Genomic DNA, 17590 nt, shown 5'->3' on the forward strand with positions numbered 1-17590 from the left:
AGCTACACCTGACAGAGAATGTCAATAACCAGCACATTCAGTGTTCAACAAGTTCAAGTTCTAATCAAATTCAATCCTTCAGGAATTTGGGTGATAGGTTACAAAGGGGTCATACCCACCTGGTTCCTCATCTCTACTCTTTATTTCAACATTAAAGTATTCTTCTTGTGAACAGTTGAAAGAAATAAAAAAATTGTAATAAAGTAAATTCAAATGGGCATACAGAACGCAGGGAAAGGTAGGCCTCAGGCCAGCAGCACAGATTCCGTAAACACTCTCTCTGACCCCACACATGCTCAATCCTGACACACATTCAATATTGACATCAACAGTCATAAAAACCAGGGAAGGAGGCTACTACCCACACAAACCCACCACTGCTTGCACATTTGCTATAAACATACCACATACAGGTTGGGGGCCTAATGAGGAGGGGTGCACAAGCAGGCTGTGCACAGGCATGGGAGGACCGGAGCACCCAAAGGAAACCCACGCAGACACCGGGAGAACATGCAAACTTCCAGTCACCCAAGGCCAAAATTGAACTCAGGTCCCTGGCAGCGCTAACCATTGTGCCTCCGTGCCGACCTTGTTAAGTTAGTTAAGTTCCCCTTAGAAAACCATCCCACATCAATTTGAACCTTACAGAGTGACCTGTGATCCTGCTTTTCAGAACTGATTCTGACAATTAGCCTAATACTGAAGTCAGATTGATTGGCCTACAGTTTTCTGCACTAGTTCGGATTGAAAATTACCCACAGAGCATCTGCTATTTCTTCCCTGGCTTCCCTTAACAGCCTGGGATATAATCCATTTAGCTCTGGTTACTTATCCATCTTCAAGGATGTCAATCCATCCAGTACTTAGAATCACAGAATACCTGAGTGCAGAAGGCAGCCATTCGGCCCATAGAGTCTGCACCAACCACAATTCCACCCAGCCCCATCCCCAAAACCCCATGCATTTACCTTGTCCCCCTGACACTAAGGGGTAATTTTAGCATGGCCAATCAACCTAACCTGCGCATCTTTGGACTGTGGGAGGAAACCGGAGCATCTGGAGGAAACCCATACAGACACAAGGAGAATGTGCAAACTCCACACAGACAGTGACCCAAGCCAGGAATTGAACCCGGATTCCTAGCCTGTGAGGCAGCACTGTGCCACCATGCTGCCTCACTTTCTCTCTCACAATGTTTATTGTATGTTTTTTGTAATATTTTACACTCCTCTGAAACCAGGAAGTTTGCATCATCCCTCTCCTTAGTGAAGTGCTAATTTCAGTGTCCACAAAGCCAGTCTGACCTTGCCTGAGAGAATTTGTTATTTTGTGTACTGAACAGAGAAGGTGATTAATTCTCGACCCACATTGCCTGCCATTAAGAAACTCAGTAAAAAGTCTCACAACACCAGGTTAAAGTCCAACCAGTTCATTTGATAGTAAACCCACAAGCTTTCGGAAACACTGTTCCTTCATCAGGTGTGTGTTCTTCCACACACCTGACGAAGGAACAGTGTTTCCGAAAGCTTGTTGGTTCTTCCACAAACCTGACAAAGGAACAGTGTTTCCGAAAGCTCGTGGGTTTACTTTCAAATAAACTGGTTGGACTTTAATCTGGTGTTGTGAGACTTCTTACTGTGTTTACCGCAGTCCAACACCTGCATCTCCACATCGTGACTAAGAAACTGCCAACTCTGTGCCCTTGTCATACCCACATGCAATTAATTTGGTTTGGTGACCCATTCCTGAAGAAGACTTAGTACAGTGACACAACACAGTAAGCAGCAAAAACAACTCACAGAGACATACCAACACATGCTGATCAGAGACAGCAGGGAGAGTCAGGGCTACACAAGCTGGGTGGAGTGGAATGGCTGACAAGACTGCAGAGGATCAGGACTGCACACGACTGCAAGAGTCAGGGGAAGAGACGTGATGTGTAAAAAAAGGCACTCAGATTCCAAAATATATGCAAAGGAAATGAGGGAATTCAGACTTTTATGCACTGCTCCTTGATAACAGAATCGGTCACGAGCTAAAAGAGAGACACTTCTACAATCCTCAAAGAGGTGGTGAAACACAACTGTTCGTATTTATTTAAGGCAGTAAAATATTCCAAGTATAATTCGGCTAACATCACAACTCCTAAACACAGGTGGTCAAAAGTTTGATCAAGCAGGTAGGTTTTAAGAAGCATTTTCAAGGTAGAGGAGAAAGGTAGCAAGGTTTAGGGAGGGAATTCCAGAGCTTAGGGCCTTAGCAGCTAAAGGCAAGAAGTCAAGACAGCCAGGGACATGCAAAAGGCCAGAACTGGAAGGACAGTGTTGCTGGACTGGCAAAGATTTCAGGGAGGGAGACTAGCAAGGCAATTGATTTAAAACAAGGGTGACACCAAATACCTCTGTGGCATCCTTGAACAAAGGCAAATAAATATGCTGCAACCATCCATTTCTACAAAGCATTCAAAAGTCAAATTATAGACAGAAAGATCTCTACCTTTGAGGCTGGGGAATGGCGTGCTCTTGTCTCGTCCTGCCTTGGTTGGTAGAGCCAAGTTGGAGAGACTGAAGCTGCTTCCACGACTTTTGTAGATGTTACCTGTGGGTAATGGACATAAACACTCTGATGAATATGCCCTGTACCTTTGCAGCATGTCACCCATCTCAGTGTTAGCACAGCAGCAGTCCACTTTCATTACACCTTTCAAACACAAGCAACAACATCTGCCATGTTTCAGCACCCAAGTAATATATATTACCACTCAACTAGCACATCAGCAAAATGATGAGCAGGAAGGTGCCAGATGAAGGATGATGTGGAGGAATATGAAATTTACTGCTTTGGAATGAGAATCATAAAACAGTAATTTTCTTATAAAAGAATGAGAATAAGGGTGGTAGAGTGGTTAGCACTGCTGCCTCACAGCACCAGGGACCCAGGTTCAATTTCAGCCTTGGGTGTCTGTCTGTGTACAGTTTGCATGTTTTCCCCATATCTGCATGGGTTTCCTCCAAGTGCTATGGTTTCCTCCCACAGTCCAAAGGTGTGTAGGTTAGATGGATTGGCCATGGGAAATGTGCAGGGTTATGGGATAGGGCATGGGTAAGATACTCTGTCTGAAAGCCAGTGCAGACTTGATGGACAAAATGGCCTCTTCTGCACTGTAGGAATTCTATGATTTCTGTCAATGTAGGGATTCAGAGAGATTTAGCAAGTTCTTGCACACTCCACAAATCATAAAGGTTAACATGAGCAGCAGAGTGCCACAGTGGTTAGCAGCACTGCTGCCTCACAACACCAGGGACCCTGGATTCAATTCCAGCCCTGGGTGACCACGTAGAGTTTTTTTCCATGCCTGCATGGATTTCCTTCCACAGTCCAAAGATCTGCAGATTAGGGGGATTGGCCACAGTAAATGTGCAGCATTATGGGGACGTAGGGACAGGATGGGCCTGGGCGGGATGCTCTTTCAGAGGGTCAGTGTGTACTAGATGGGCCAAATGGTATTTCTGCAATGGCACTGCATCCTTTATTTCCATGGTGTTCTATTATAAAGAGGCTGTGACAAAGATTTACAAGATTGATAATAAGGAATAAGGGGTTGCGTATGAGGAGAGATTCAGTGGAATAAGCCCATGCATACAGATGGTCTCACTGAAATAATTAAAATTCTGAGAGGGTTTGACAGCAGTGAGAGATCATTTCTCCTGCATGTGAAGGCGAGGAGGAGGAATCATAGTGTCAGGATAAGAGGGCAACCATTTTAGAATGGCTCAGAGAAATATCTTCACTCAGAAGGTTGAGAATCTTTGGAATTCTCCAGCCCAGAAAGCTATGAATGTTCACACGTTATGTACATTGTAGACAGATACTGAGATTTTTCTGCACTAGCAATGTCCAATGTAAATAGCATTAATGGAAAAGTTCAGCCATGATTTTAATGAAAAGGCTGGGTTCAAAGGGTTGAATATTTCCCATGTTCTTCTACCCTTAGTGTCAGTGTCCTAAGTAGCACTTGTCAATACCACAGTCTGTATTGAGCAAATCCAAACACAAACAAGCCTTAGAGTATAACATTGTGTTACTTGTGTTTTAACTGTAAACAAGTATGGCATTAACCAGACATTCACTTTTGTCCCTACAAATAGACAGAGTCAAATTGTGATCATTGGGTTAGGAGGCTCATAATCTGTAATTATGAAAATTAACACTGATAAAATGTGTAAAGACTACCTCCATGTATATCCTTTGTCTACTGGCTGTCTGAAATATACCATCACCTGTGCTGTCGCACTTACTTGCAAATGACATGAATCCTCCAAAGCCCTCACTGCTGTTGTTGGAGACAGTGGAGTTTGGCGAACTGGCTCGTGAGTCCGACTCCGCCTCAGAATCACTCGGGAGTCTCAAACTGTTGGGGCGGAGAGGTTTCGGAGGCCTGTAACATTGGAAATCAAAATGAACACTTATTTTCATCCTTGCAAATCCAGGTTACACATTTCTCAACATCTTAATATCTATTCTGCGACATGAAGCCCAAAACTGAATATAGTTGGAATTGGGATTTTTTACAAGTCTAAACTAATTTCTCCACCATTTAATCTGATCCCTCTAAAATCAACCCCCTGCTTATGCTTTTATTAAAATACCATTACAATCCTACTTGGATTGGTGTACTTAAACCCCCAGGTATTATTCCTTACTTTCCAGTGAGTATGTGAACTTGTTACACTCCTTTGTCAGACCTCAGGACATGAGGGGAGATCCCAATGTTATGCCAATTAATGCCCAACAATGTTTTGTTTAAAATAAGTAAATGTTGAGATTCCAGACACTTGTTTAAGTCACAAGATACACAAGTTTTAATCAAACAGGGGTGGCACAGTGGTTAGCACTGCTGCCTCACAAACATGTCAGTGACTTGGCCTTGGATGACTCTCTATATGGAGTCTGCACGTTCTCCCCATGTCTGCTTAGGTTTCCTCCGGGTGCTCAGGTTTCCTCCTACAGTCCAAAGATGTGGGGATTAGGTGGATTGGCCATGATAAATTGATCCTAATGTCAGAGGATTAGCAGGGTAAATGGCAGTGGGGCCTGGGTGGGATTGTGGTCAGTGGAAGCTCGATGGGCCAAATGGCCTTCTTCTGCACTGTAAGCTCTTTTCCCTGACACTCAGGTGGATTTCTCAAACTCTCCCCAATTCACAGACCTCACAGCATTCGAGTTGTTCTGTAGTTTTTAATATTTACCACAATCAGCCCCAAGCTTACCGGTTCTCGATGTTCTGAGCGAAGTTTGGAGTGTAACTTTCTCCCTGTTCCTCCTCACCCTCCTCAGCAGGGAAACCATACTGAGGCTCGAAGTATGGGTTGTCATAGTCACGCTGGCGCCCCGGCCCCTCTAAGAGCCCATCATTCTCCCGTCGCTCAAGATTAGCCTTGGCAAAAGCCTGGATTGACGCGGCAGAAATGTGGTTATGGAAAGTCAGCGTTTTCTCCTCTGCTTCTGCCGAATCGATGGATTCCTGCTGGACCAGAGGTGGTCAGTTACTGACAACAGTCACATAGTCTACAGCCCAAAACCCAGGCCCTGCTACCCCCCCACCATCCCACAGCCAGCATCCGCCCTCCCTGCCCCACCGACTACCCTCCTCGCCCCATCCCTCCCATACTCTTGACATCCCCCTCCCACCCACTTCCTCACCCCCACCGCAGTGTGTGGGAGGGAGGAGAAACAGCGACTGTGAAAGGGGGCACGGCGAGTGCGGGCGGGAGGGAGGGGAGCACGGCGAGCGCGGGGGGGCGCGGCGAGCGCGGGAGGGAGGGAGGGAGGGAGGGAGGGCGTGGCGAGCACAGGTGGGAGGGAGGGGGGGCGCGGCGAGCGCGGGCGGGAGGGGGGACCGCGAGTGCGGGAGGGAGGGGGGACCGCGAGTGCGGGAGGGAGGGGGGACCGCGAGTGCGGGAGGGAGGGGGGACCGCGAGTGCGGGAGGGAGGGGGGACCGCGAGTGCGGGAGGGAGGGGGGACCGCGAGTGCGGGAGGGAGGGGGGACCGCGAGTGCGGGAGGGAGGGGGGGACCGCGAGTGCGGGAGGGAGGGGGGACCGCGAGTGCGGGAGGGAGGGGGGACCGCGAGTGCGGGAGGGAGGGGGGACCGCGAGTGCGGGAGGGAGGGGGGACCGCGAGTGCGGGAGGGAGGGGGGACTGCGACTGCGGGAGGGAGGGGGAAACGAGATACAAGCGGGCTGGAGAAGATGCTCAGGGACTGGGCCAGGATTGACTGTAATCTCAGAAGTGGACATACATGGTTTGTGCCCTGTATAACAGTGCTGGGACTACTGCTGGCTGTTGTACTTGAGCTGGATCGAAGAGGATTGTTTTCCAGAGAATTTTCACTGTCCAATCCCTGATCATCCAGGTCATCCCGATATTTCTGAAATCCCTGGAACTCTATCTCACTGGGATCTCCAAGGGCCGCGTGGGTTGGTGGATCGAGATCTGTAATGATAGTGAGAGATGATATTCATAAAGCTCCTTGCGTTATATTCCACACTGCGTCTTCACTCAGTCACAACCCCTAACTGGAAATCTGACTGGAACAGAGTTGACATTTCAAATTCAACATTAAACTTGTAAAGAGCTATAATCAACACGAAAAACTGTTTCTCTCTCTCCACAGATGTTGCCAGATTCAAGTGTTTCCACCACCTATTTATACCCCCAAACTCCATGTCCTTGAATGCTAGCTAAATATCTTTTCTCCACATTCTTTAAATACCTCTTTCTTCAGAACAGGCCTCGAGCCTGGTCCACACTCAATGCCATCATGGCTGATCTGATCTTGGAGTCATCTCAATTTTCCTTCCTGCTCCCTCATAGCCCTTGACTTCCCAACACCAGGACCTATCTCACCTCTTGTTGCAGCATGTTATTTTGAGTACAGAGTATTCTTATAAGTCTTTCTCCTATATAATAGTTTTATTGGTGTCTGTTCAGGGTTCTGAGCATGTGCAGGTTTTGGAGGGCTTTTCAGTCTGCAAGAGACCATTCTGTAAGCAAGACCCATTTTACTTGTGCTCCTGTTTTCATATTTATTACTATTACCGTTAACTTCTTGATTTAATTATATAAAGGAGTTCCTTCTTTGACACAAAGCATTTGACTACCTTACTTGTGGTCTCACGTTACCACACCCTCGAACAAGTTTTTGACTGTTAGTCTCTCCTTATCTCTGGCTCCAAAAAAATCCAAAGATCCACAACCTGCTGATGGAGATATTTCTCATCTATTATTCTATCCTCAATTTCTAGACTCCTCCCTCAAAAGGTAACATCTTCTGAGGATCCACTCTGTCAAGCTTCCTTAGCATCATATATGGTTCAATAAGATTACCCCTTATCCTTATGAACTCACGTGGCCACAGGTCCAAATTGCTCAACCATTCCTCTCAAGCTAAATCCATCAATTCAAGAATAAGCCCAGTGAACCTCTCTGAACTGCTTCCAATGCAAGTATATCCCCCAAAGAGACCAATTCTGTACACTGGACTCTTGGAATGGTGTGATAGCCAGTGCATCTGTAGTAAAACTTCCTACTTTTACTCCTGCTTACATGCCATTCACCCTCCTAATTACTTGCTGCACCTGCATGTTCACTTTTTGTGATTCACGTACATGGACACCCAGATCCTTCAGTACTGCAGCTTTCTTCAATCTCCCTCCATCTAAATAATGGTCAGTTTATCTATTCTGCCTGCCAAAGAGGACAACCTCACATTTTCCAACATTATACTGTGATAGGGCGGCACGGTGACACAGTGGTTAGCACTGCTGACTCATAATGCCAGGTTCCAGGTTTGAATCCCAGCTTGGTTCATTGTCTGTGTGGAGTTCGCACATTCTCCCTGTGTCTGCATGGGTTTCCTCCAGGTGCTCCGGTTTCCTCCCACAGTCCAAAAGTATGCAGGTTAGGTGGATTGGCCATGCTAGATTGCCCCTTCATGTCAGGGCGGCTAGGTAGGGTAAATGCATCGGGTTGTGGGGAAAGAGCCTCAGTGGGATTGTGGTTGGTGTGGACTCGATGGGCTGAATGGCCTCCTGCTGCACTGTATGATTCTATGATAATTCAAGTCAAAAACTCCAAAATGTTTTATGAAACCTGCTTGGATCATAGATTTTGCAATTTGAATTTGGCTAGGGCAAGCATGAGACATTTCACTTTGGATATGATCCAAATGACTCACTAGGGAGCTTTTATCAAACAAAGTTTATTTAAAAATACAGTTAACACGTATAAAAAGAAAATTAGCAATAAATTTCACCAATTACAAACAAGAAATAAAAAACAACCATGGCATTGTATAAACCTCAACAGCTAAATACCATTCTAACCAAACAAACCCAATAAACAAAAGCTTTGCAACTTGTTTAGTACAGAAAATACAAACGCTCACACGATACTGGACCTTACTCCCTTGGGTAGATGCTGATACACACAGACAAGCTTGAAGTCTGAATAGCTTCCCAAAACAGCTGCGCGGCAGGGGGGCAGGGGGCGGGCGGTCGGGAGGGAGCGGCAGCACGCGGGAGCATCTAGGTACTAGCTACCAAACAACCAACAGCAGAATGTTCACTCCAGGAAGGCCAGGGAACCTGCTTCCAATTAGCCAGCAGAATTTACAAAACCAGGGCAAAGAACAGAAACACTGCTTTTCAGTCTGATGTCCAAACGCATTCTAACAAAAGCAGCAGCCAGTAGCCAAACTGAAAGTGAAGTCTTGAATTCACTATGAAGAAAAAACTGTCCAAAACACATGACCTGCCATGCAGTTGTAAATTCCAAGTCACTGCGTTAAACCCAGATTAAGAATAAACAAAATCCCATTTAAGCTATGGATGCAGCAGTAGAAGGACTTTTAAGCAGGCAGGTGGAGCTACAATGAAACGAAAAGGCCTGCTTACAAACTGTTAAGAATACGATTTAAAAAAATATTTCTCAAAGGCGTACTAGCATCACAATACTCCATCTGGCAATTTTTTGCCCACTCATATAATCTATTTACATCCCTTTGTAAACTCTTAATAACTTTCCTTGGTATCATTGACACTTGGTCCTTTCATACTGGTCATTAATGTAGATTATAAATAGTTGAGGCCTTGGCACTAATCCCTGCGGCACTTCATTAGCTACAGTTTGCTCATTTGAAAGTGACCAACATATCCAGACTTTCAGTTTCCTTTCAGTTAACAACTCTTCACTAATGCTAGTGAATTTATTAATGCTAGGTGAGGTCGTATGGGATCAGAGGTGAGCTGGCAAGGTGGATACAAAACTGGCTCGATCAAAGAAGACACAGGATAGCAGTGGAGCGCTGTGACAAGTGGTGTTCCTCATGGATCAGTCCTGGGGCCTTTGCTGTTTGTTATATATATATATAAAAATGATTTGGAGGAAAGCGTAACTGGATTGATTAGTAAGTTTGCGGACGACACAAAGGTTGGTGGATTTGCGGATTGCGATGAGGACCATCAGAGGATACAGCAGGATATAGATCAGTTGAAGACTTGGGCGGAGAGATGGCTGATGGAGTTTCATCTGGACAAATGTGAAGTAATACATTTTGGAAGGTCTAATACAGATATGAAATAGACAGTAAATGCAGAACCCTTAGGAGTATTAGTAGGCAAAGGGATCTGGGTGTACAGGTGCACAGGTCACTGAGAGTGGCAATGCAAGTGGAGAAGGTAGTCAAGAAGGCATGCGGCATGCTTGCCTTCTTCGGCCAGTGTATTGAGTTTAAAAATTGGCAAGTCACGTTGCCGCTTTATAGAATCTTAGTAAAGTCGCACTTGAAATATAGTGTTCAATTCTGGTCTCCACACTACCAGAAGGATGTGGAGGCTTTGGAGAGGGTACAGAAAAGATTTACCAGGATGTTGCCTGGTATGGAGGGCATTAACTATGAGGAGAGGTTGGAAAAACTTGGTTTGTTCTCACTGGAGAGATGGAGGTTGAAGGGAGACCTGATAGGAGTCTACAAGATTATGAGAGGCATAGATAGAGTGGATAGTCAGAAGCTTTTTCCCAGGGTGGAAAAGTCAATTATTAGGGGGCATAGGTTTAAGGTGCGAGGGGCAAGTTTTAAAAGAGATGTACGAGGCAGATTCTTTACACAGAGCATGGTGGGTGCCTGGAACTCGTTGCCAGGGGAGGTAGTGGAAGCGGATATGGTTGTGACTTTTAAGGGGCATCTTGACAAGTACATGAATGAGATGGGAGTAAAAGGATATGGTCCCCAGAAGGGCAGGGGGTTTTGGTTGAGTCGGGCAGCATGGTCGGTGAAGGCTTGGAGGGCCGAAGGGCCTGTTTCTGTGCTGTAATTTTCTTTGAACTTTGAATCTCCTTGGACATTATGAGCTCAATTATGTGGCACCTTATCAAATGCCTTTTGGAAATCCAAATACATTCCATCTACTGGTTCCTGGTTTCCCTCCATCCAACTTCTCACCCTAATGAGAACACAACAAATCATTTCTTAACCTACTAATCATGTCCACTGATAGGGCTGTTTATGGTAAATAATGAAATCCTGCCTTTGGGTGGCAGTTTTCTCCTGAATTCCCTTTTTAACCATCACCTTCCTTATTTATAACTGAGGAGTTTGTTATCACAGGTGAACAGTTGACCCAAGTAACTTTCAACAAATTGCTTCCATAATGTTGGTAAATTCTTTGATGACATGGCACTATCATTTGCTAGGCAGCATTCATTGCCTATCTCTAATTGCTCTCAAGGAAAGGAGGTGGTAAGCTGCCTTCAGAAAACACTTCAGTCCATCTGGGGTAGGTAAGCCAGAGCTGGGCAGAATGTGTCATTTTCGCTTCTGGCTCGAGGGCAGTTAAACCCACAAAGACTAAATGAGATAAGGATGCAGATTTCCTTCCCTAAAGGACATTATTGAGGCAAGTGGAGATTTATGACAATCTAACACTTTACCACAGAATGTAGGGCCTCCAGGGTGGCGTTCTCTGGGCTGCTGCCGGTGCCTGGGGCTAGCAGGGCTAGAAATAATGAGATACTCCAACTCAATGCGTGGTTGAAGGATTGGTGTAGGGCAGAGGGTTTTAGATTCGTAGACCATTGGGAAGTCTTTATGAAAGAGGGGCAAATATATAAGAGGGATGGGGTACAGTTAACTGGGAAGGGTGTGAATATCTTAGCTGGAAGGTTAGCTGGAGTGTTTCGGCAGTGTTTAAACTAATATGGAGGGGGGGTGGGGATGTGGACGGAACTGGGATTGGGGATAGGGTAAGCCCGGAGGGTAGGAAGAAGGATCGGATTGTTTCTGAGTGTCTTTGGTGCATGTGTTTCAATGCTAGGAGTGTGACTGGCAAAACAGATGAACTGAAGGCAATAATGTTCGAAAGGAAGTTGGAAGTGGTGGCGGTGACAGAGACTTGGTTAAAGGAAGGGCAGGACTGGCAGTTGAATGTTCCCGGGTATAAGTGCTTCAGGCGTGATAGGGGTGGGTCGCAGAGAGGTGGGGGAGTGGCGTTGTTAGTTAAGGATTGCATCATAGCAGTGCAGAGGGAGGGAGGAATAGAGGATATAGGAATCGAGTCGCTATGGATGGAGTTGAGGAATAGGAAGGGAGATGTTACTATGTTGGGTGTGTACTACAGACCGCCCAACAGCCCGAGGGCTGTGGAAGAAGGGATAAGCAGGGACATTCTAGATAAGTGCAGGAAGAATAGGGTGGTGGTAGTGGGAGATTTTAATCTCCCCGGGGTAGACTGGAAGGTGCCGAGATCAGAGGGTGCTGACAGGGAGGAATTTGTACAGTGTGTAATGGAAGGATCCCTGGAGCAGTATGTGGATAGCCCGACCAGGGAGGGGGCTATACTGGACTTGGTTCTGGGGAATGAGCCTGGGCAGGTGGTTGACGTTGAAGTAGGAGAGCAGGTGGCTAACAGTGACCACAACTCTGTCTGGTTTAAGATATTAATGGATAAAGATGAAGCCTGTCCTAAGGGGAGGGTGTTAAACTGGGGGAGGGCTAGATACAACCGGATTAGGCAGGATCTTAAAGATACGGACTGGGGTAAGCTGCTTGATGGCAGGTCGACGCTGGGTATGTGGGAGTCTCTCAAGGGAAAACTAAAATCTTTGCAGGAAAGGCACGTGCCGGTCAAGAGGGAGGATGGGAAGGGTAGGATTAGAGAGCCGTGGGTAACTAGGGATATTGAGGACCTGGTCAGGAGGAAGAGAGAGGCGTACATTAGATCTAGGCATTTGAGGACAGAGATAGCGTTAGAAGAATACAGAGAATGTAGGAGAGAACTTAAAAGGGGCATCAGAAAGGCAAAAAGGGGCCATGAAATGGCTTTGGCGGGTAGGATTAAAGAAAATCCTAAGGCATTTTACTCCTATGTTAGAAATAAAAGGATGGTTAGAGGGAAGATTGGTCCTCTCAGGGACAGAGGAGGGGAACTATGCTTGGAGCCTGGGGGAATGGGGGAGATCCTGAATGAATACTTTGCGTCGGTATTCACGCAGGAGAGGGGCCTGATGTCTGGTGCTGTGCTTGAGGAGTTTGAGGATCCGTTGAGGGATATAGTCATCACGAGGGAAGAGGTGTTGGGACTTTTAGACAGTATAAAGACGGATAAATCTCCGGGGCCTGATGGCATCTATCCCAGGCTGTTAAGGGAGGTGAGGGATGAAATTGCTGGGCCTCTGACGCAAATCTTTGTCTCTTCTTTGGACACAGGTGAGGTCCCAGAGGATTGGCGCATTGCAAATGTAGTACCGTTGTTTAAGAAGGGTCAGAGGGATAACCCAGGGAATTATAGGCCGGTGAGCTTGACTTCAGTTATAGACAAGCTAATGGAGAGGATCCTCAAGGATAGGATGTATGAACATCTGGAGCGCTGCAATCTGATCAGGGATACGCAGCATGGCTTCGTTACAGGGAGGTCGTGCCTTACGAATCTAGTGGAATTTTTTGAAGAGGTGACAAAAACGGTTGACGAAGGACAAGCCGTTGATGTTGTCTATATGGATTTCAGTAAGGCGTTTGACAAGGTCCCTCATGGTAGGCTGATAGAAAAGGTGAAGGCTCATGGGATACAAGGCCAGGTATGTAGATGGGTGGAGAACTGGCTTGGGAGGAGGAGACAGCGAGTAGTAGTGGAAGGCTCCTTTTCCAATTGGAGGCCTGTCACCAGTGGTGTGCCGCAAGGCTCGGTACTTGGACCTCTTCTATTTGTGGTATATATTAATGACTTGGAAGAGGGGGTAGGTGGTGTGATCAGCAAATTTGCTGATGACACCAAGATGGTTGGATTGGCGGGTACTGAGGAGCAGTGCCTGGCAATGCAACAGGACATAGACAGGCTGGTAGATTGGGCAGATAGATGGCAAATGGAATTTAATCCGGAGAAATGCGAGGTGATGCACTTTGGCCGGAATAATGTGGAGGGGAGTTATACGATAAAAGGTAGAACTATCCGGAGTATAGATACGCAGAGAGACCTGGGGGTGCAAGTGCACAAGTCCCTGAAGGTGTCGGTACAGGTGCAGAATGTGATGAGGAAAGCGTATGGTATGTTAGCCTTCATAGGAAGAGGTATAGAATATAAGAGTAGGAGTCTGATGTTGCAGTTGTATAGAACGTTGGTTAGGCCTCACTTGGAGTACTGCGTCCAGTTCTGGTCGCCGTACTACCGGAAGGATGTAGAGATCCTGGAGAGAGTGCAGAGGAGATTTACCAGGATGTTGCCTGGTATGGAAGGGCTGTCTTACGAGGAAAGATTGAATGAACTTGGGCTGTTTTCCCTTGAGAGACGTCGGCTGAGGGGGGATCTAATAGAGGTTTATAAGATTATGAAGGGGATAGATAGAGTAAATGGTGGTAAGCTTTTTCCGCTACAAGAAATGGATAGAACGAGGGGTCACGGGCTTAGGGTGAGGGGGGCTAGGTATAAGACAAATATTAGAGGGCAGTTTTTCACGCAAAGGGTAGTGGGGGTGTGGAATGCACTGCCGAGTAAGGTGGTGGAAGCAGGCACGCTAGGGTTGTTTAAGAGTCACTTAGACAGCCATATGAGCGGGCTACATATAGGGGGATATAGTAGGCCTTACTGAACATTGTAGGCTTGGGAATACGTTTTGCCTCAGGAATGTTAGTCTTTGCCTGTTTAATAATGAATTTTTTTGTCTCCACAGGCATTTAAGTCCAGCAAGGGGCATGCAGGCGGCAGGTTGTAGTGGGCTGCTCTTGGATGTTGCTTCGGGAGTTGCCTATTGCTTCATGTCGTTAGTGTGCTTAAACTGGACCATCTCGAGGGCAACATGACAGCTCAGAGACTATCTCTGTTGCTGTGCGGACACATGGATTTGGGCCTGTGTCTGTGGGAGTTTGCACGTTCTCCCCGTGGTTGCGTGGGTTTCCTCCGGGTGCTCCGGTTTCCTCCCACATCCCCCAAAGATGTGCTTTTAGGCTGATTGATTGGGTACTAAAATTGTCCCTAAATTGGACCTCCCTGATCCTCGCACGTTAGGCGTAGACTAAAATCATGAATAGGTCACTGAGATAGTAGGACGGCGGCGCGGGCTCGTTGGGCCGAAGGGCCTGTTTCCCGTGCTGTGTTGTTCTTTGTTTTCTTTGTTTAATCACTACAATGCAGAAAGAGGTCACTTGATCCATCAAATTTGCACCCACTCTCCGATACAGCATCCCACTCAGGCCACCCACCCAATTCTCTCAATTCCCCAGAGTTTAGCGTGGCCAATCCACCAAACCACATCTTTGGACTGCGGGAGGAAACCAGAACATCCGAAGAAAACTCATGCAGACACAGGGAGAACGTGTAAACTCCACACAATCACACAAGGTCAGAATAAAACCCAGGTCCCTGGCACTGTGAGGCAATGGTGCAAACTACTTACTGAGACTAGATTTTAATTCCAGGTTTATCATGTAATTGAATTGAAATTGTCCCAGCTGTCACGGTGGGATTTGAACTCAAGTCCCGAGACAACTGATTGAGGCCCCTGGATTACTTGTCCAGTGATATTACCATTTCGTCATCACTAAGCTATCTCGTTCTTTACCTGAGAGAGGCTGGCAGCAGGCACTTTGCACTGTGATTGGTGCAACACACTTAGCAGCCCAGTCAGTGCCAAGAAAGCGACTGGCAGAAAAGCAACTTTAAAGCAGCAAGCTTCAGAGGGCTCACTTGCCCTCAGTACAATGTGCAAATATGGTCAGACTGGGTACTCACTGGGCGTGTCCCCTTTGATATCACACTTCATCATCTCACTCACAAAGTCACCCAGGGATGAGTACGAGGAGCTGGAGTCGTTGTATTCCACACTGTCACTGCCACTGGAATAGAGGGGAGAGTTAGCAGCAACACCAACAGGGAAGAGCACAAGACAATCCATGAACAAAACAGCTGGACATACTCAGCAAGACATCACCTGGAGAAAGATGGGACATGGCTAATATTTCTTGGTCATATTTTCCAGTCCCAAGGGATAGCCAATGAATAAACTGCATTTCAAAAAGAGCTGAAGGAGGAAAGGAAATGAATATAAAATGCCGCAAACAAGAAAATCGACAGAAACACCTTAGGAACCTGATGGAGATCTCCAACAGGACAGACTCATCTTAAACATTCTCTCACCAAATCATCCCTCAGCCCTCTCGGTGTTCATTGAGTACACTGATTCCTGGTCCAACAGCATTGAGTTAGTTTAGTAACCCTTCTATCAAACTTCTCCTCCCCTGGTTAAAGAAGGAACAACCATCTTTCCGTAGGTGCTCTATCCTCACAGCCTAAAGGTAACTTGTAAATGCAAGTTGTTAACATAAATTGTTAATTCCTGCATTCATTTTCATTTTGAAAGAATGGAAAGTTGCGCGAAAACAACAATCGTCATTTCAACAGGTCATTTTAAGACAATCTATAAATTTGTCTTCCTCCAATCCAGTTGTAGATTTTGCTGCATTAAAACAATCTTAAGTATACATTTGACAGTCATTGTACACCAACTGGATTTACATTGTTTAATAAATAAACATAGGAAATAGGAGGGACAGGAGTAGGTCATTCAGTCTTCTGAGCCTGCTCCGCCATTCATTATGACCATGGCTGGTCATCCAACTGTGACGATACTATTCCTTAAGAAATGCATTTGAATCATGTCCTTGGGTAGGATCTGTTGTCACAGTTCTATCCACTCGGAGCCATTTTGTCTGGAACCAGCATCCTATATTGTTATTGCAACAGTACAATTGCTAGAATGTTCCTTTTAATCTGAACTAATGCTATTGTTGTTTTTAGTTTCCCCCTGAGATTTTGCAGAGTAGGGCTGATTAAGTTGATTGCTAGGCAAGGTCATGTGACTGGGTGAAGCTTGGCTTACACAGAATGTTCAAGCTTGGATGTCTTTTTTGAATTGAGAGAGAGTAGTGTCTCTCTTTTCCCCTCTCTGAAGAGTGGAGACTGGGAGCTGCCAGAGGCTAAGTTTACTTCTCTGAAGTTTTGTTGCTTGAGGTTATATCCTTCTCTGGAAACCACTGTCTGGATCTTTTTCCAGAAGTGTTAAAAGGCTGGAAATCTAGTGCCACGTGAACATACTTGTTATTTGTGCTAATTCTGAAGAAGGGCTTATGTCTATGGGGATATTGTTTTAAGTTGAACAATAGAGATAGCTAGCTGTTAAGAATTATACTTTGTCGTGTTTGAGTATTTTAATTGGTAGTTATGCTAATTCTTTTTGTTATATTCTAATAGTGTCCTTAAGTAAAGTTGTTTTGATAAAGGCTTCTTAGTGGGTCAACTGAATTATACCTGGACCAAAACATCTTATGCTTACCCTAATGCCAAAATCAAATGTTAAAGTTAGAGTCGAGGCTAACTTCATAATACACCTTGGAGTTACTGGTCTGGTCCCAAACACAACTCAATAGTCTGATCCCACCTTCCCCCATATCCTTTGATCCTCTAATTCCTTCTTTAGACATATCCTTATGTCAAACTCCGTCTCAGCAATATACAATGTTTTGGCCTCAACTACTTTCTGTGGTAGCAAATTCCACAGACTGATCACTCTCTGGGTGAAGAAATTTCTCATCAGTCCTAAACAATCTACCCAGCATTCTCAGACTGTAATCCTTGGTTCTGGATACCCCCTACTATTGGCAACATCCTTCTTGCATCTACCCTGTCTAGTCCTGTTAGTGTTTTATAGATTTCTTCATGACTTCCCCACCATTCTCCTGAATGAATACAATTCTAACAGACTCGATCTCTCCTCAAACGTCAGTTCCACCATCCCAGAAATCAGTCTGGTAAACCTTCTCTGCAAGGAGACCAAACTACACACGCTATTCCAAGTGTGGCTTCACCAAGGCCTGTGTAATTGCACTCAGACATCCAAGCTTCTACACTCGAATCCTCTCGTTATAAGGCCAACATGCCATTTGCTTTTTTTAAACTGCCTCTTCACCTCCATACCTTCAGTGACTGCTGTATAAAGGACATCCAAGTCTTGTTACACATTCCCCTCTCCTAATTTATGGCCTG

General features: G+C 45.8%; 1 protein-coding gene across 1 annotated transcript in view; it reads right to left on the reverse strand.

Moving 5' to 3' along the window:
* The window catches only part of madd (MAP-kinase activating death domain), a 241808-nt gene that overhangs the window by 134530 nt on the left and 89688 nt on the right, over window positions 1–17590 (reverse strand). The window contains 5 exon segments of the mRNA XM_080190554.1: window positions 2497–2598; window positions 4299–4438; window positions 5271–5524; window positions 6301–6494; window positions 15281–15384. Of these exon segments, the coding sequence (XP_080046680.1) occupies window positions 2497–2598; window positions 4299–4438; window positions 5271–5524; window positions 6301–6494; window positions 15281–15384 (794 nt within the window).

This window comes from Carcharhinus amblyrhynchos, chromosome 6 (genome assembly GCF_965287045.1).
Source record: "Carcharhinus amblyrhynchos chromosome 6, sCarAmb.v2.hapA, whole genome shotgun sequence".
Classification (NCBI taxonomy): domain Eukaryota; kingdom Metazoa; phylum Chordata; class Chondrichthyes; order Carcharhiniformes; family Carcharhinidae; genus Carcharhinus; species Carcharhinus amblyrhynchos.